At 42.9% G+C, this 21,274-nt stretch overlaps 1 protein-coding gene and 1 non-coding gene across 2 annotated transcripts in view; both read left to right on the forward strand.

Moving 5' to 3' along the window:
* LOC124622512 (fat-like cadherin-related tumor suppressor homolog) overlaps positions 1-21,274 on the forward strand; it is an 883,388-nt gene that overhangs the window by 645,069 nt on the left and 217,045 nt on the right. The window contains exon 5 of the mRNA XM_047148232.1: positions 13,576-13,637. Within this exon, the coding sequence (XP_047004188.1) occupies positions 13,576-13,637 (62 nt within the window). The remainder of the gene's footprint in view (positions 1-13,575; positions 13,638-21,274) is intronic.
* On the forward strand, positions 15,464-15,538 carry Trnat-ugu. The gene has a single exon. It is a non-coding gene; the product is annotated as a tRNA-Thr (tRNA).

A 21,274-nucleotide genomic window follows, 5' to 3' on the forward strand; every position in this document is an offset into this window, starting at 1 on the left:
CCATGTGGAATCGCAGTTGATTGTCTTAAGGTAGCGTTTTAATTACAATTTCACCGGCCGATGTTGTGAGGGAAGAAGAGAACTTAGCAATCGTCGCATGAGCAGCATTTATTTTGCTACAAGAAGTTGATCACCAGAAAAGAAAAAGAAGAAGAAACAACGCTGGTGGGAGACGTCTCTTTTAAAAAGTAAGCAGCAGCGCGGTGGGGCAAAATTAATGTCCGCATAAAAGCTGAGTTAGAGTACTGGCTATTTAATTTTTTCCGTAATGAAAGCAACGTGTTTCAAGCTGTTACTGAATTGTGTTGGCGCTAAAATATCTAATATCTTTAGAAGAGCTGTACCTGTATCAAGAAGTTAATAGTCACTCCCAGTTTTATTTGTTTCTCTCTGGCGGTCACGGAGAATAGATGTCCATTAAATCACCATTTTCTTTTTCACATCGTGCCTATCACTTTTTAATAGCTGAGTTGTTTCCCTCCAACCGCCTAGCCTTTGCAGTTTGTTTTTATAATCGCAGTTCGTATGAGCCCATAAACAGTCCCATTCACGACAGAAGTATCAGCTTTAATGCTATCTCCATACTCCACTCTATATTCCAACATTTTAAAACACAATAAATACACATCCTTAGCGAGAGAAGGTGTCGCCTGCAGGGGAAACAGTGACTGTTGAAATGGTTTCAGGGCAGCCACAAGTCGCACTCAGTATGTTTTATTCACTCCTCTCGCTCTGTAATTTAACAGCCAACTACTGCACTTGTTATTCTGAGTTCTTGTTGAAGACCGAAATCTGTCTGTAAAAAAGTGCGACTTGCGGCTGTCCTGACCAAATTAAATACTCGTACATAACCGATTCTAGAGACACAACAAATCGCTACTGAGCCAACGAACATTTGACCCGGTTTCCACACTGGGAGAGGGGAACAATCGCCAACCAACCGCCAACGCTTTCATGTTATCGCCAGCAGACCGAACCGCAACGAACTTCAACCACTTCGTTGGCTCCGAGTTGCCGCCTGTACATGCGAAACAAATCTACATCTACATGGATACTCTGCAAATCACATTTAAGTGCCTGGCAGAGGATTCATTGAACCGCCTTCACAATTCTCTATTATTCCAATCTCGTATAGCGCGTGGAAAGAATGAACACCTATATCTTTCCTTACGAGCTCTCATTTCCCTTATTTTATCGTTGTGATCGTTCTTCCGTATGTAGGTCGGTGTCAACAAAATATTTTCGCATTTGGAGGAGAAAGTTGGTGATTGGAATTTCGTGAGAAGATTACGTCGCTACGAGAAACGCCTTTCTTTTAACGATTTCCAGCCCAAATCCTGCATTATTTCTGTGACACTCTCTCCCATATTTCGCTATAATACAAAACGTGCCGCCGTTCTGCGAACTTTTTCGATGCACTCCGTCAGTCCTATCTGGTAAGGATCCCACACCCCGCAGCAGTGTTCTAAAAGAGGACGGACAAGCGTAGTGTAGGCTGTCTCCTTAGTAGGTCTGTTACATTCTCTAAGTGTCCTGCCAATAAAACGCATTCACGAACAGTTCGACGACGTTTGCAGCAGCATGGACCATCAGCTCGGAGACCATCGCTGCACCTGCGATGGTGTACTCAACGACGAACCTGGATGCAGGAATGGCAGAACGTCATTTTTTCGTCTGAATCCAGGTTCTGTTTACAGCATCATGATGGTCGCATCCGTGTTTGGCGACATCGCGGTGAACGCACATTGGAAGCGTGTATTCGTCATCGCCATACTGGCGTATCACCCGGCGTGTTGGTATGAGGTGCCATTGGTTACACGTCTCGGTCACCTCTTGTTCGCATTGACGACACTTTGAACAGTGGACGTTACATTTCAGATGTGTTACGACCCGTGGCTCTACCCTTCATTCGATCCCTGCGAAACCCTACATTTCAGCAGGATAATGCACGACCGCATATTTCAGGTCTTGTACGGGCCTTTCTGGATACAGCAAATGTTGGACTGCTGCCCTGGCCAACACATTCTCCAGATCTGTCACCAACTGAAAACGTCTGGTCAGTGGTGGCCGAGCAACTGGCTCGTCACCATACGCCAGTCACTACTCTTGATGAACTGTGGTATTGTGTTGAAGGTGCAGCTGTACCTGTACACGCCATCCAAGCTCTGTTTGACTCAATGCCCAGGCGTACAAAGGCCGTTATTACGGCCAGAGGTGGTTGTTCTGGGTACTGATTTCTCAGGATCTGTGCACCAAAATTGCGTGAAAACTTAATCACATGTCAGTTCTAGTATATTTGTCCAATGAATACCCGTTTATCATCTGCATTTCTTTTGGTCGATGAATTTTAATGGTCAGTAGTGTAAATGCATATTGTGGGGTTGCAGTGCTAGTGATTCATTCGTCGCGCTCATCGGCAATCTGATGGCGCTCAGGGGCCTGTCTGTACACCCTATATGTTTTCACTCTGCGGGCAGTAACTGTGCTGAATTTGGAGGTGAACCATGTTTACAACATTCATTCTAAGATAGACCCATACGCTTCCGACGTGTACATACTCCTGTTGACAGCTTCACCCATTTGAATACGGTCGCATTCTGGGCCTGCAGGGTGCTGGATGGACGTATCCACGGATTGCTGCACATGTTGGGCACAGTGCATCGGTGGTGTGTCGGTGCTCTCAGCAGCGGTCTGTGGTCCATTGCCATACGTGTAGAACAGGTTCTGGACGTCCGCGTAGTACAGATACACATCAAGATCGACGAATTGTGAGACCAGCAGTGGCCGACCGAACACCATCCAGGGACGAAATCCAGGCACATGTTACACCAATTGTCTCAGCAGGGACCATTGGGAACCATGTGCCTCCGGACAGGCTACCGTGACGCCACGACACCGCCAAACGTGGCTACCGTGAAAGATCTGACTGGAAAGTGGATTGGCGCTCTGTTGTCTTCAGTGATGACATTATGTCCAGTCCGTATGGAAGTGATGGACGTACGTGTGTACGGAGCAGACCTGGTGAACTGCCTATTCCAGGGCGCATTCGCCCACTACACGCAGGTCGCTTACCAGGCTTCATGGCGTGTGTGTGTGTTGGGGGGGGGCATGTTACAACCCGCGGTCACACTTGGTGTTTCTGCAGGCTAAAGAACCAGTCGCCACTACATTGCACAGGATGTTATCCCCATGCTACTGCCATTTCTTCGACAGGAAAGTGATGTGTTTTTTCGGTAGGACAATGCACGTTCAGTACATTTGCTGCCCTGGATCACGAGATTTGACGCTAAATGAAGACGTGTGGCACATGATGAAGTGAGAACTTAGTTGTTTCCAGGGACTGCAAGAACCATTGCCGAATTGCAAGAAGGCGCCAGATGCTTGGGATAGTCTATTATAGGATGGCATTCGGCACCTTCATAACCTTGCGGAAATGGACGACTGTCTTGCCGCGACAGGAGGATACGCTGTGTATTGATGCGACTGCTTGGACACCCTTTACTGTAACATGTGTGTTTCATTTGGACTGAATTTATCATATAATCCTGCAATGATGAGCTACCTGTCACCTCACTTGTCAGTAGAATGGCCTTGCCTTTGAGGGTCTTGCATTTTTTTCCGGCAGTATTTACAAACGGTTCTGCAAATATTTTAACGAGGTACGGGATCCAAGCCTGGCGTTAAGCACATCCGTAGAAAGGAAGTTGGTGAAAATAAATTAATTTTCGCATTATATGATATTTCAGATTCTGTTTCATTAGAAAATTATAGTTGCACTTTCATTGACACAGTATTACTCACGTACGCAATATGCGGTACTTCTCGTGCTTCGTTTAACGGTCAAAACAGGTCACTACTTGTGAAACTCAGAATGCATACGAGTCTATCCATCACACGATACGGTAAAAATGCCTAAAAGTAGTTCTCTTTATCTAAAAACATTCACTGAAGTTGCAGTTGAATTCATTATTAGGAGTGCGAGAAAAATTGACAAGAAAATAATTTCAGACTCTCACAGAGCACTTTCAGGTTAACGAGATCACGGTCATGTGATGCAAGATAAGAAACGTAGTTCTGCAGAAGGAAAAAACGAAATAATTACAGATTTTAAAGAACGCAGAAAAGAAGAGAAACATCTGAGGACTCATCGTACGAATCTTTAATATTACACTAGCCCCGCAAAATAACTGTGTGAATGACATCATGAGACACAGCAGTCACAAATTTTCGTAAGAATATTGTGCCTCCCTTTTTCTCTCCCCCCCCTCTCCTCCCCCCCCCCCCCCCCCTCGCCACCCCACCTCTGCAAAATCGCTCCCAGGTCCCGACCAAACAGAACGACTTCGTAGATGAGTCCGCTATATTCCAGTTAAACCCTGCAAAAAGTCTTGCATTTTGGACTCTTTGGATGTGACATCGCGCATTTTCAAAGCGTAGATGTAAAGAAAAATGTCTAATAGAAACAAGCATGTGGAGCACTGAGTAGGAATTTAAAAACAGGGCACCCCACTCAGACAGTTATTAAATTCTTCAAAACAATAGCCACACTGACTTTGAGGTGTTGAACTTGGACAAACACGAAAAAGGGAAAGAAACGTTAGGTGACCATAACGAACTACGTTGGGCAGAATCTAATCTGCAATTGGTGGTGATGCTATAATTTGACTGTTTCAGTCTTCTCTTTTCTTGTAGTGCACATAGCACATCACACACACACACACACACACACACACACACACACACACACACACACACAGTTTTAATTTTTGTCTGAGACTGTTGATGACATTGTCTCAGAAATAAACTGCAGTAGTCGTAATGCCCCGCTTCTGACCAAGGTCTCGGAAGGTTTCCCTTGGTTAGCAGGCGAATGCTGTAACAGATCTTTGTCTGTCCAGACGCAGCGGCTCTATAATGGGCCGGATCTCAAACTTCATGCTTCTTAGAGTAGAGAATGAAAAGCGCAATAAATAAATAAAAATAAATTCTTATGGCTGCAGTCATACAGTGTATGTGCCATAGAGGTGCAGTGATTCAGCTTATGCTGTCATCCAAAGAATTAAAATCGTCTACGCAAGGGGAACTGATGAAGACCGACAGAAGAAAGGAAGAAATAATTCAAGATGTTTACGTTTGATTTCACAAGCTCACGGAGAATTCTACGTAACGTAATTTAGCAAACTATCGCTTTAGGCACCGGAGTGACTGAGTACCACATGTATCATGTTGTTTCGTGAATCAGTCTTTGTAAAGTGAAAGTTGTTAGCTATTTATAGGAGTATGTCAGCGTTTTATGTGAATCCTTTTATCTCTGATTCCTGACCAAGTTTTTTTTCGTATTTCTTGCGGAGTTTCTTGGACCCGCAGATCTCGAAAATAAACGATCCTTCACAGCGTGCAACGTCGTTAGCCGCCCGTCCGCGGCGAATGCGCCAACTTTACAAACTTGCTAACCATTAATAATGCAGCTCCCATTGATATTCATATCGTGATAAAGTTGTGAAAACGCCGTTAATGGCACCAGCGGCGATATTTCCTCTCGCAGGCTAAGAAGAATTTACACGGTTCTGAGAAACGTTAAATTACCGCTGTACCACATTAGCGGCAACGCCTTCCAGGGCAACAGGTAATATTGTATCCCATTATTCTTTGTTAGTTATTCTGATGGGAGTCTGCAGTCTCTGTAAAAATAAATTCCCTGTGAATTGGACTAGTCTAAACCAGGTATAGTCTGGGTCCTCTATAATAAGCTATTAAATTTCTCATTTTATACTGGGTGACGTGACTGTAAAATCTCTCTATCCTTTTTTTATTTTTCCTTCGCCGCTATCATAAAATACGAACAATTTTCAGAGGCATAATAACATCCAAGGTGCTGGAAGTTAAACTACTCACATGCCACGACAGCACAAAATTCCCACACACCGAACACGAAAGTATAAAACGTCTGCTCGCACAAATCCTGGAAATAAGATTTTAGGGACTCTCTTGATAACCTTTTGTGTTCCAGCCCTAATTTAATTATTCGTCATTACTGAACGTAACCTCACTAGCGGTATGTAAAACAGAATTACTTAACGAAACCACTGTAGATTGTAAAGATCAGCTGGTATTTTATGGATGGTTTTTAATGGTGCTTGAAAGCACCCGCGTAGTCTCATTAATCCATAAATAAGACGATCAATATATGAGTTTCACTTTAATCAAAAAATTACAGGAAGTGAGTTGCTGAAACTCAGAAATTACGGTTTACTTACAGTGTCAGTTAACAAACCAATAGTGTATGTTTTATTGCTACTCGGAAAGTCGATCTGTATGTAAAGTGTTTAGAAGGATTATTGACTCGTTTTCTACAAATGGACTTTTACTCTTAATTCAAATAAAGTACAGCATATTTAATTCTGCACGTCAATGGGTACAACACTAGTGATAAATTTAAATTAGGAAAGACACAATCAACAAAAAAAATATATTTACATTTAGATGAGAATTTAAACCAATTAAAGAAAAATAACATTTTGTATAGCTTCTTAAGTAGCTCAGTTCAGTCTCTTCTGCGCTTCCTTTCATTGATAGCCTTGGAGAGACATAAAGCAGTAAGTTAGTACACTTTTCCACTTTCCAATCAGTAAAGTCGTATGGGATTGTGTACTGGGATATCGTCTTTAAGAAAGTAACTGTTTAGTGCACAAAAACGTGCCGTTAGATCAGTATGTGGTACCCACCCTCGGCTATCTTTGCTACTACTGTTCAAGGAGTTGTGTGTTTTAACTACATCATCGAGTACATACATTGACGAGGAAACAATTTCAGCACCAAGAAGGAATTGTGCAACATGAACAAAAGTTCGTAGGTGTGTTTCTATACCTAAAAGACGACATCTATTCAAATTTTGCGCCAGCCGCATAAGAATGGCGCTCGTTGCGCCACTGTGAGGATGCAGATCAGATTTGCTTTAAATACACGCTGTAACAGTCATGAGCGTTTGTTACCTTTGAGATTGGACTTGGTGAATTGACGTTAGTCAAGAAAGCCATTAAGACGCCAAGACGCAATTATAAACACCTCACTGGGTTCGAACGAGGTCGTTTAACAGGGCAACAATAATTTGGATGTTTCTTCTGCGAAACTTCAGAAAGACTCGGCAGAAATATAGCCACTGTAAATGACTACTGCCTGTCAGCGGTGATTACGAAAAGGTATGGTAGCAAGAAGTTCGGGCTACAAAGGGCCATGTAGCACTCGAAAAAGGGAACAGCATCGTTTTCGGCGTATGACTGTGGCGCATCGTACCGCATCTGCAGAAGCAGTTTAGGCAGCCTCTTGGCATCACAATGGCACAACGAACTGCTACGAATCGGTTACTTCAGAACAGCTCCGACCCACGAGCTTTGTATTGCGCATTCCACTGACCCTAAACCACCGCAATTTGGGACTTCATTGGTGTCAGGCGAAAGCTCATTAGGGAAAAAAAGGTTCAAATGGCTCTGAGCACTATGGGACTTAACTTCTGACGTCATTAGTCCCCTAGAACTTAGAACTAGTTAAACGTAACTAAGCTTAGGACATCACACACATCCACGCCCGAGGCAGGATTCGAACCTGCGGTCGTAGCGGTCGCGGGGTTCCAGACTGTTGCGCCTAGAACCGCTCGGACACTCCGGCCGGCGAAAGCTCATTGGAGGGCTGGGTGGAGGACTATTGTGTTTTCTGGTGAACTCTGGTTCTGCTTCGGTGCCAGTGATGGTCGTATATTTATTAGGAGGAGGTCATTTGAGGGCCTGCAATCAACCTGTCTGCTTGCTAGACACACTAGGCCTACACTTGGAGTTATGTCTGAGGTGCGATTTGGTATGATACCTGGAGCACTCTCGTGGTTATCCCACGCTCCCTGACTGCACGTTTGTACGTCAGTATAGTGATTCGACCTGTTGTGCTGCCATTCATGAAGAGCATTCCAGGGGCTTTTTCCCATCAGGATAACGGTCGCCCACATACCGCTGTTGTAACCCAACATGCTCCACGGAGTGTCTTCATGTTGCTGGGCCTGATCGATCACCATATCTGTCTCCAATCGAGCAACATACAGGATATTATCGGACGAAAACCAGCGACATCTGCAAACAGCATTAACCGCCCTTGTGTTGACCGACCAAGTACAACAGGCATGGGACTCCATCCCACAAATTGATATCTGGCACATGTTAACACTGTGCATGGGCGTCTGCATGCTTGCATTCAACATTCTGGCGGTTACACCGGTTAATATTGTACCAAAAAAATGGTTCAAATGGCTCTGAGCACTGTGGGACTTAACATCTAAGGTCATCAGTCCCCTAGAACTTAGAACTACTTCAACCTAACTAACCTAATGACATCATACACATCCCTGCCCGAGGCAGGATTCGATCCTGCGACCGTAGCAGTCGCGCGGTTCCGGACTGAAGCGCCTAGAACCGCTCGGCCACCGCGTCCGGCTAATATTGTATCAGCATTACACATCTACAATGGCTTATCTTGCGCGTTCATTAATCTGTGGTCCTGATACCTTAATCATGTACGTATATTACCTAGACAAATGTATTTCCGAAATTTCATTACTCGACATTAATTATTTTTTGGTGTTGCGATTTTTTCCTCAGTGTATTTACTCTCGTAACCTTTGTTGTAAATAATCCTTAGAGTCCAGAGGGAATAATGACATTCAAAATTACAGCACTAAAAGAAGAAACTATCTTCGTTGCTCGTCATTTAATCTGATTATAGCTCAGAAATGTGTGAATATAGCAGCTACCAAAATTTTGATCCTTTATGATCCTTTACCCAGTGCTGTTAAACGCTTGGTATATGACAAACCTAAATGTGAAAGTAGTAGTTACTTCAGCACAACTGCTTTTTTCCACAGAATAATTTTTATTTCCTTATTTATTTTTATTTAATGCAAGAGTGTTACATAATTACTTGTGTGATGAAACTAAATGTTTTTTTCTTACGTGAAATCATCTATAGATCGTGTCGCCCCCGGTAGCTGTCAGCGCGACAGAATGTCTATCTTAAGGGCCCCGGTTCTATTCCCGGCTGGGTCGGAGATTTTCTCCGCTCAGGGACTGGGTGTTGTGTCATCCGAATCATCATCATCATCCCCATCGACGCACAAGTCGCCGAAGTGGCGTCAAATCGAAAGACTTGCACCCGGCGGCGAACGGTCTACCCGACGGGAGGCCCTAGTCACACGACATTTTTTTATCTATTGATCATGATCATGTAGCAGTATCTAAATAGCAGTTAAATTAATATTGTATAAACTGACTATGCCGTAAGGTACATCGTGCGTTGTGACCCATGGAACACGTAGCTACTAGGGTAACTACTGCAAAATTTCTGATGGTGCATAAAACGGTGTCTCATATTCGTAGTTTTGAATCTATTTCAGTTAGATCTGTACTAACAGCACTTGAGAACAAGGCATTAGTTCACCTACGTCTACATGATTGCTCTCCAACTCACAACTTAAGTGCCTGGCAGTGTGTTCATCGAACTACCTTCAGGCTACTTTTCTACGTTCCATCCTCGATCAACGCGCGGGAGGAACGCTGAAATCTTTCCGTGTGAGCTCTGCTTTCTCTTATTTTATTGTGATGATCATTTCTCCCTACGTAGGCGGCCAATAACAAAATATTTTCACACTCCGAGGAGGTAGTTGGTGATTGAAATGTCATGAGAAGGTGCTGCTGCAGCGATAAAAGCCTTTGTTTTAATGATTGGCACTGTAATTCGCGTATCAAATCCGTCGCACGCTATCGCCTATTTCGCGATAATGAAAAACGAGTTGCTCTTCTTTAGACTTTTTCAATGTCCTCTGTCAGTTCTAATGAAGCGGATCCCACGACGCACAGCAATACTCCAGAAGAAGGCGGACAAGCGTAGTGTAAGCAGCCTCTTTACATTTTCGAGAGATCTGCCAATAAATGGCAGTCTTTGGTTTGCTTTCCCCATAATATTATCTATCTGTCCATTCCACTTTAAATTATCTGTAATTATTTCCCCTAAGTATTTAGTTTAAATTATTCATAACCGTGCCCCCTAAGTATTTAGTTGAATTGGCGGCCTTTAGATTTGTGTGATTTCTTGTGTAACCGAAATTTAGCGGATTCTATTTTTTACTCATGTGGACGACTTCACACTTGCGCCACGTTTCGCATTACACACTTACCTTTTCTAAATCATTTTGCAATTGGTTTTGATCATTTGACAACTTTACAAGACAGTAAATGACTGCATCATCTGAAACAATCTAAGTTGGCTGCTTAGATTGTCTCCAAAATAGTTTATGTCATCAGAAACAGCGGACCTGCGGTCTCTCTCTCTCTCTCTCTCTCTCTCTCTCTCTCTCTCTCTCTCTCTCATCAGCCCTTTGGCTCAGTTGAAGCGGCCCATCCACCACAAATTCCTCTCCTGTGCCAAGCTGTTCACGTCAGAGTAGCACTTGCAACCCACATCCTCACTTATTTGCTGGACGTATTCCACTCTGTCCTTCTCTACAGTTTTTACACTCTACAGCTCCCTCTCGTACCATGGAAGTTATTCCCTGGTGTCTTACCAAATGTCCTGTCAGCCTGTCCCTTCTTCTTGTCAGTGTTTTCGATGTATTCCTTTCCTCGACTATTCGGAGTTGAAGCTCCTCTTTCCTTACCTTATCAGTTCACCTAATTTTCAACATTATTCTGTAGCACCACATCTCAAATGTCTTGAATCTCTTCTGTTCCAGTTTTCCGCGGCCTGTGTTTCACTGCCATACAATGGTATGATCTAAGCGCACGTTCCCAGAAATTTCTTCCTCAAATTAAGGCCTATGGTTGATACTAGTAGATTTCTCTTGGTCAGGGATGCCGTTTTTCCAGTGCTAGTTTGCTTTTTATGTCCTCCTTGCTCCGTTCATCATGGTTTATTTTCATGCCTACAAAGCAGAATTCCTTGACTTAACCTATTAGAACCAATACTATTCCTCATGTACATCAATGACTTTCCCAGTAATGTTACTCACGGTGAAAAAATTCTTTGCGCTGATGACAGCAGTATTATAGTCACTGAGTAAACAAGAGAACTCCTTGCAGAGAAAGCAAATCAGATTTTCAAGGAAGTTTACAATTGGTCAATAAGCAATAAAGTGACAGTGAAGATAAAGAAAACTAATGCCAGGAATTTCATTTTGAAGAGAGAAAATGACATTGTTAAATTAAATGTAGATGGCATCTTTTTAAACTGTGTAATAAAGGCAAAATTTCTAGGAATGAATATTGATTCTCAGTTGAAGTGGTGTGAACACACAAAGCGACTTGCAGTGTATTTTAGTTACATACTATTCATACGTACACTCAATTCTTAACTGTGGCATTCTTTTTTGGCGAAAAATGCACAAAATATAAACACACTTTTTAAACTCCAGAAAAGAGCCATAAGAATAATAACCAAAAGTACTAGTCGAGCTCGTTCTAAAGATCTGTTCAAAACACTGGGGATTTTAAATGCTCCAGGTGAATACATTTACCAGTCAGTTGTATACATCAAAAATAACATTGGTAATCACTGCACAAATAGCTCTGTCCATAATCATGGGACAAGAACTAGACTCAACATACATTTAACCAAGAAAAAATAAACATAAAACTCATAACAGCGTTTTCTAGCGAGGAATAAAACTGTACAATAAATTACCAAAAGAGATTAAAGAAATTGCAAAAATACACATATTTAAGAAGGCAGCTAAAAAGTACATGTTATGTAATACATTTTATACATTGAAGGCTTACTTAGATAAAACAAAGAAGGGAATTCAGCCAGGTAACATTTACAGCGACCGCCGATATTTCGGCTGGAATACATCCCGCCATTTTCAAGGCACAAACTTGAAAATGGCGGGGTGTATTCCCGCCGAGATATCGGCGGTCGCTGTAGATGTTACCTGGCTGAATTCCCATAAGTTGTTTGAAAATTGTATATGGCAGCAGAAACTCAGGTCTCAACAGACTAGGGGTTTGGTTAAAAAATATTAAACAAATAAATAAAAATAATGATTATAAAACCCCAACATTCCACGTAACACCTTCACACTAGATTTTTTTCCTTCTTCTTTCCTTTTCTAGAAAAACTTACCCCAAGCTACGCATAGTACAATACTGACACCTCTTCCCCTATTCTGAGCTCAACATCACACTCATTATAGAGGGATGCTGACTCAGTTTTTCATGATAGCAAATGGGAAGTTGCGGTACAGAAAATGGCCCAGAGATCATGAGTGTGTGTGTGTGTGTGTGTGTGTGTGTGTGTGTGTGTGTGTGTAGTGAGTGAAGTGTCATAAAACAATGTGTGTATAGTATGTGCAGTGACTGATAGTGAGATATGAATGAACAGTGAGGCATTACATTGGTTAATAAGTTATTTGTAAAAGAAAGTATTGTAAAGCAGGAGTAAATCTAATGATTGTCTCTATCTAGAAGTCTGTAAATGTATGTGTATACGAATTAGCTTATTTGAAATTGGTCTAAACTTGTAAATATTTTGACATGTCCTATATCCTTGTAAAAAGAGATCTACGGATGAGTAAAGCTACTACTACTACTACTACTACTACTTCGTGATCGGGAATTTTGATGTTAAGTTTCTCGCTGTTCTCAATTCCGCTACTTCCCATTACTTTCATCTTTCTCCGATTTACTCTCATTTTATACTCTGTAGTCATTAGGCTGTTCATTCCAATCAACAGATCCTGTAATTCTTCTTCACTTTAACGGATGATTCCAATGTCATCAGTGAATCTTATCATTAATATCTTTTAACCTTCAATTTTAATCCTACTCTTGAATCTAACTGTAATCGCTTCTTTGATGTATAGATTGAACACTAGGGCGAAAGACTTCATCCCTATCTTTACATCCTTTCTAAGTCAAGCATTTCGTTCATGGTCTTCCAGAGTTATTGTTATCTCTTCGTTCTTGTGGAAGTTGTATATTACCCGTTTTTCCCTACAGCTTACCCATATTTTTGTCAAAGTTTCGAACATTTGCACCAATTTACATTTTCGAACGCTTCTTCCAGGTTGAAAAATCCTATGATCGTATCTTGATTATTTTTCTGGGGCTTAAGAGTTAAATTGTCTCCGGAAGTGACCGGACAATTTCTGTAAACGTTGTGAAAAGAAATGTTGTTTTCATGGTATTTTTGTTTTCGTTCTCCAAGACTGCTGCTTAAATTAATTCCTTCAGATTAGCTTTAGGGCACATTTCTCTCCTCTTCCTTCATAATTTACCACGTTTTTGAATGTTATCATCACTTTGGCTGGAAATTTCTCGTTGGTACTTTATTCCACATAGCATATAGCTAGAATAATCGTTCGAATTGGCCATGTGCAGTGCACAATGGCTGCAGAAATTATTATAGGCACAAAGACAAATATTTACAGCTCTGTATCTATATAAGTGCAAGTTCTGACATTATTTACTGATAAGGTCATGGTGTATTGCCATGTTCCTCATGAGCGAAAAACGAAATATAATAATTCGATGTTGTTTGTTTCAGGCGTGATAAAGACGACAAGTCGTCGTCTAGACAGGGAGACCATGGCGGAGCATATTCTGGAGGTAAGTCGACGCCGTAACATGAGCCATTACATATTTCTATACTATTATGCAAATTCTGTCACTATTTGATTATATTCTTGTCGGATCTACATCCGGATCACACTTTGACGCAGTATTTCAACGATTCGTCGGACTAGGCTGCCATCTTTTCATCTGAATATAGCTTCAGGTGGACCGCTGAAATATGAGTCAAATGACTGTATGTTCCGGTTGCAGACCGGACAAGAACACCATCAGTTAATAAGCTGGGAAAGTTTACGTAATCAACCAAGTTCTGTCGTTACTGTTCGAAGTATCTGTCTCTAGTATACGTCAAAACACTAGTCAGTAAAGGGTTGTTCCAATATCTAGTCAGTGTAGAGTTGTTTCTACGTCTATGCAGGCTGTATCATAATTAATGGCGTAAACTCATACAGCTGAAACTACACGATACTGAAAGAAAACGGATAGAAATGGCTTCGCTAACATGGCTGGTCAGCAGAAAATGTCCCATCTGTCAACCATGCTAGGAAAAAGTGAAAAAGTTGATTTCTCTGATGTCAGGATACCTATTATTATTTGGGGCTGGTAATGCATGAAAATAACAACAAAAAGTTTGATCCAACTGCCTTTAACCGTTATTGGGTTCTTGTCAAAAAATTCGTGTATATTTCATTTAGGAGATATTCTAAGAATTTCCTACAGAGGCAGAGGAGGGGCACTGGAACCAGAAAACCTAAATGTGGATGGAGACTTGAGCTACGCTCCTCGGAATGAAGGCCCATTGTGGAACTACACTTCCACCTCGACAACAGCAAATGTATTATGGCCCAGCTGTATGAGAGTTATGGTGTAGACTACATTTCGTAAAGCTTACTGCTCCAAAACGGTGCTTTGAATCTCTGATAAGTGCTGTACTGCAACACCTCGCTCAATGAATTTCCTGCAACTTTCGTGAGAATAGGTAAGATAAATTTGGATTTATTGTAAGTACTAATCAAATACGCTACCTGACAAAAAGAGTGAAGCACACACAAGAGGAAGAGGTAACGAAATGGAACTTGACGGGTTGAGAAAGTGTGTGATGTTTTCTCAGTGATTACAAAATCGAGTCAAATTTACAAAGAACTTGGCAGTAGGAGCCCAGTTACAGTGGAGCGCCAACGAAACTGGTATAGGAATGCGTATTCAAATACAGAAATATGTAAATACGGCGTTGCGGTCGTCAACGCCTTTATAAGACAGCAAGTGCCTGTCGCAGTTCGATCGGTTTCTGCTGCCACAATGGCAGGTTATCAAGATTTAAGTGAGTCTGAGCATGGTGTTATAGTCGCCGCAAGAGCGATGGGACACAGAATCTCCAAGGTAACGATGAAGTGGGGATTTTCACTTACGACCATTCCACGAGTGTACCGTGAATATCAGTAATCCGATAAAACATCAAATCTCCGGCATCGCTGCTGCGGAAAAAGACCCTGCAAGAACAGGACAGGGCACAGAGGATAGTGCGACTGCAGGGACTATCGCGCACGCCTCCCGCGAGACCCACATTGTCACCTTATATGTCCACACACTACATTCGTAGTGTCCCTACCCAACACCCGAAAGAACAGGCACCATATCCATATATGTATATAGTTCTGACAATACCGGCCATGACCTTCCTCTTTTGTGCAGATGCACACATATTTACCCGAACTCTTACGGGACTTGGTAAGAATGTCTTCCACGAGTAATGAGTGTTTTGGATAGTGACACTACCAATGTAGTGTGTGGGCGTATAAGGTGACAATGTGGGTCCCGCGGAGGCGTTGCGAGGTAGTCCCTGCAGTCGCACTGTTCTCTGTGCCCTCGGTGGCTCAGATGGATAGAGCGTCTGCCATGTAAGCAGGAGATCCCGGGTTCGAGTCCCGATCGGGGCACACATTTTCACCTGTCCCCGTTGATATATGGTATTAATATATAATTCTAATTCCTGAAGAGAATCGTTCAACACGACAGAAGTGCAACGCTTCCGTAAATTGCTGTAGATTTCAACGCTGGGCTATCAACAAGTGTCAGCTTACGGGCCAGTCAACGATACATTATCGATATGGGCTTTCCATGCCAAACGCCCACTCGTGTATCATCGATGACTGCACGACACGAAGCTGTAAGCCTCGTCTGGACCCGTCAACACCGACATTGGACTGTTGATGACTGTAAACATGTTGCCTGGTTGGACGAGTCTCGTTTCAAAATGTATCGAGTGGTAGGACCTGTCGGATATGGAGACAACCTCATGAATCCATAGACCCTGGAAGTCCGCAGTGGACTGTTCAAGCTGGTGGGGGCTCTGTAATGGTGTTTGACGTGTGCAGTTGGAGTGATGTGGGACCCCAGATATGTCTAGATACGACTCTGACGGGTGACACGCAGGTAAGCATCGTGTCTGATCATTTGCATCCATTCATGTGCATTCTGCGTTCTGACGGACTTGGTTAATTCCAGCAGGACCATGTGACAATCCACACGTCCAGAATTGCTACAGAGTGGATCCAGGAACACTTCTTTGAGTTTAAACACTTCCGCTGGCCACCAAACTCCCCAGACATGAACTTTATTGAGCATATCTGGGATACCTTGCAACGTGCTGTTCAGAAGAGATCTCCACCCCCTCGTATTCTTACGGATTTATGGACAACCCTGCAGGATTCATGGTGTCGATACCTTCCAGCACTGCTTCAGACATTAGTCGAGTCCATGCCACTACGTGATGCGCCTTCTTCTGATTGCTCGCGGGACCCTACACGATATTAGGCAGGTGTACCAGTTTCTTTGGCTCCTCAGTGTATCAGTACCTTATTAAACCCCTCTGGCCTGGATATAGCACTGATTTACCTGGTAAGGGTGTCATAAATCCGTTGTGTCCTGTGCTAGCCCTCCCATAACTTTAAATTGCCAGCTGGTCCTTGATATCCTGGGAACTAGTATTGGGACGGAGTTACGGAGTTGACGTCCGAGCGGGCCTCCAACCACCCTCCCCCCTCGCCAATGTTCTGATGGCGACAGTCGTGGGGATCTTGTTGTCCATTGGAGTATCTCACCACCACGCAGACGTCTCACAGAAACATAGGCGGGTCTGGACGAGCATTGTCCTCCTGAGAAATGGCACTACGACAATGTCGAATCAGAGGTAATAGATGAGGAGGTACCATGTCCGTGACGCACCATTGTGCTGTCACAGTTCCGTCAATCGCTACCAACCTTGACTTGAAGTCATACCTGACGGCTCTCCACGCCATGACTCTAGGAGCAACACTCCTGTACTTCTCCAAAACATTGTAAGAATGGTACCGCTCCCCAGATCACCAGCATACTCGTTGGCAGTGGCTATCCAGAGTAGAATACAAACGTGATTTGTCACTGAACACAGTACGGCACCTCTCCGAACGCTGCCGTTTTTGTGTTGAAACGTTAAAGGCAGTCTACATATGGGACAGTAATCATCTAGTCCAGCTGCTGCTACTCTCCAACCATTGATGTGCCACGGCACAGAATGTCGCAGGGAGTCCACTGCTTGTTCTTGAATGGCAGGCGCAGCTGTGGTCACGTGGTCGACCAGAGCCTTGACGACGAAAATTCTTGCTCTCACATTCCCATGCAGTCCAACATCGGGTCACTTTCACATCCGAGAGCCCTACAAATATGGATATTGCACGTTTCGACCAACCGGTCCAGTGGTGGTCCACAGTGTCAGTTGCTGATAACGCTGTCCACAAGAGTATGGGGCATATCTGTGTCTTTCACAGTGCTCACTCGTTGCAGTTCTTCACGCAGCTGGCCTGGTAACAACACCAATTAGGATCAACACTACTGCACTCTGGCGGCCATTCTACCTTTCACAAAGAATTGCATTTACATACCCATTACCACACCCGCATATGTGTACAAAGTTACAGAGATATCCGACCTTGCGTTATAGGTGCTTCACTGTTTTCCAGGGAGTATTACGTAATTCCTTATCCCCCACGTACTACCGACGCTCCAAACCTAACCCACTCTAGTGTACCTTATTACAATATGCTTAAGACACTGCCTACCCCTCATTTATTCAAACGATCCATCCAACATCATCTCAGAAACATCAACAACAAGTGAAATTCGTTTTACCTATCCATCAACCCTGCTAAAATACAAACAATAATTATAGAAGAACCCATACGAGCTATCTGTTCTCGAGACCTCCACCTTACAATCTACACGCGTCCAATCCACCTAACTAAAACACTAAATGCGTGGGACTAACACTTTATCAAAAACTAACATGGAATTCCCACCTATTAACAACAGAAAAGAAAGTCTGCTTTACACCAACGCTACTAACCAATTAAACTTTGGGACTAAATCATACGACTATCACCCACACATACAAGATTCTCATCCTACCCATCCTCGCCTGTCCAAATGTTGTCCACTTTACCTCACTTTCGTCGGCTCATCATGCACGTTTGATATACTCTCTATACCCTTCAATAATTCACTCTCTTCCTTCCAGCCCAAATGAAGGCTCCAAACTATTGTTTCTCTGCTTATCTGCAACCCTACCCGCGTCCCGAAACGTATATGTCATTCATTAGTTCCTTCCCGAATACATATTCAACTTCTTTCCTCTAAATGCAACAGTCTTATTAAGCTCTCCCTCCTAGTACTATCACAAGGGGTGAATCATCGCAGCTTACATTACGTTAAAATTTACATTTGTATTACTCTTACTTTTGTTAAGCAAAGACAGGGGTGTCGCCAACTTGGCCGCTGACTGCGCTCCCTAGAGGGGGAATATAAATGACAAACAACTAAATAAATAAAAAGTAGATATATGAGTGATCGGTTTTAATGTTCCATACTTGCATGTGAAAAAATAAGTCCAATGTCTGATACAAAGCTGTTTTATAGTGATTTTGAAAGGATAGCGGTAGATGCAAGTAGAAATATAAGTGAAACATGATTTCAAATCACATCTTTTTTTTCGCCGTGAGGTAACATTCGCATGTTAGTCGTTTCGTCTAAGCAATATTCGGCTCATTGCAGAAAGGACATTCATCAGATCAGTCTACACTCAGGATGGTATACACTAGCCTGTCAAAGAGTACAATCGAAGAACAGCAGTCAACTGAAAGGCCACTTACGGTTGCTATAGCGTAGAAAATCTACATTCTTATCAAAGTGCTCCGTCATTAGACAGCAGTCGTTGGAAATCGCACTGTTCAGTAAATTTTCTACACTTGACGAGAAGCGCTACCTACGCTGCAAGTACAGTTTCGTATGAAGCGCTCTTAAGCCATAATGTTTGCTAAAAATGCTAAATCAGGTACCCATTCAGGGCCATGCAAAAGTGGCTCTGGACGTCCTTTTACCTGAGACACTGCCTCACGTACTCGAAAAACTCAGGAAATCACTTTTCTTTTGTTCAAACAGCAAACCTCAGTATGACAGGGGATTTCTCGGTGCTCCACAAATGAAATCAAAAATTCTTTGAACTGACGATAAATGAGCCCGTGATATGCGAATATAGTTGATGATATGCACCACTACGTTATCACGTCTTGAAGCTTGATAACTTTTGCACAAAGAGCCTCTTGGACTGAAAAACAATGAAAAAGAGGGTAAATTCGGCACGTTATGCTTTTTTCGCAGTAAGCCAAAAACTTTACAGAGCATTGGTGGTCTGTGGTTGTGGAAAACAAATTTTCCCTTGTCAGTCATGTTCCTTCAGCTGCCATTTCGACCGCTTCTATAATATCCGCCCTGTAGCAGTGTCCACCGAAAACACATCCAGGAGCTCTACCTGTATGTCGCCGTCCACGCCACGCAAAAAAAAAAAGGCTAATTGAGCTGTGTCGCTAATATCCGTGGGCTCAGGAAGTGCGATGGCGTACGCTAGCGGGTTTTAAATTTTGACTGCGAATTGTTCATGCAAATTCCGGGCGATGTCGCCGATTGCCGAATTATTGTCATACTGGAAAGCTTTATCCCACTGTATGCAGTAGCTAATGCAGTATTAATTGCTTCTCCTACATCCAACAAAATATTCTATATTAATGGCACTTCCATAAACGATTTTCCAGGTCTTGCTAAACGCAGAGCAACTATATAACTAGCTCTAAGAGTCCTTTTTGCAGCACGCTTCAGGGGGGGGGGGGGGGTGCTTCGCTCTGAATTAGAGAAAAAAGATTGTGTTAGGAATAACGTAAGGGAAATGGAAGACGAATACAAATTTAAGAGTAATGTAAACAAACTCCAGGTCATTTCCCGGGACCTTTAACCAAAATAAACATCCTAAAGTACTAGTAGAGACATTTCCAGAATGAGATTTTCACTCTGCAGCGGAGTGTGCGCTGATATGAAACTTCCTGGCAGATTAAAACTGCGAGCCCGACCGAGACTCGAACTCGGGACCTTTGCCTTTCGCGGGCAAGTGCTCTACCATCTGAGCTACCGAAGCACGACTCACGCCCGGTACTCACAGCTTTACTTCTGTAGCGTTTGGAAGGTAGGAGACGAGATACTGGCAGAAGTAAAGCTGTGAGGTCCGGGCGTGAGTCGTGCTTGGGTAGCTCAGTTGGTAGAGCACTTGCCCGCGAAAGGCAAAGGTCCCGAGTTCGAGTCTCGGTCGGGCACGCAGTTTTAATCTGCCAGGAAGTTTCAGTAGAGACATTGTTTGTTGATACAGAATTCTCTACTGCAAGAGTTTGTATCATCCTTAATTATTCCTCTCTGACGTCCCATATGATTTATTTCACTATACTTTTCTGAATGCAATTTGCTATAATGTCTTTCAATAGACGTTTCCTTACACACTTAACTACTGTGCCGCTTTATCGTCCGGAACTTCCAGCGCCAGTATAAATGGACTTTCGCGGATCTTTCCTTTTTTTTTCGGAGCAGTTTGTTCCATTATTCTAGTACCTGTTTTGAATTTATCTATTCCTGTGTTGAATATCCGGCTATCAACCACAGTGGGCAGCGCATAATGGCAGCTTCACCATGCAAGCCGGGTTGAATCGAATTAAGCCGAATCGGACCGATGCACCGTGACAACACTCTCTGCGCACCAGTTATGTTGGCCACTGATGCGGTATGTATAGGGATCGTGTCAGCCCCTTCAGTATCAACTACAGCCTTAAGATGGCGCACTGAAGCGCCGAAACTGGTAGTTACAAAATAAGTAAAATCATAACGACGGCAGTAGGCGCTAAATTTTCTCACAATATCAAACGGCCGTCGTCCCCAACACCTTCCTTTCAAAAGGATGGGCATACAAAAACTTACACTTCTAAGTCAATGCAATCAAAAAAAAAAAAACGGCCATACGTGTTACATATTTTGACACGTTGGCGTAGAATCATGAAATTTTACAAGCAGAAAAAATCGTGAATTCGTAATTATCTCTCACGAAAAAAAAAGACATTATTCTGTCGTTTGTTATCTGTCTTCAAACTTAAAATTAAAACGTTCTCGAAACTCTTCGAATTACAGAGACCGATGTTTTGCCCGTATCAATGTCGATAACAGGCAAAAATGGTCGAGATCCTCGATTCCCACCGTGGATGAATTGTCTGCATATATAATTAAGTTTAGGACAGAACGTACAGAGCGCGAGTCATACTGGTACCGGA

Source organism: Schistocerca americana, chromosome 7 (assembly GCF_021461395.2).
Source record: "Schistocerca americana isolate TAMUIC-IGC-003095 chromosome 7, iqSchAmer2.1, whole genome shotgun sequence".
Lineage (NCBI taxonomy): Eukaryota > Metazoa > Arthropoda > Insecta > Orthoptera > Acrididae > Schistocerca > Schistocerca americana.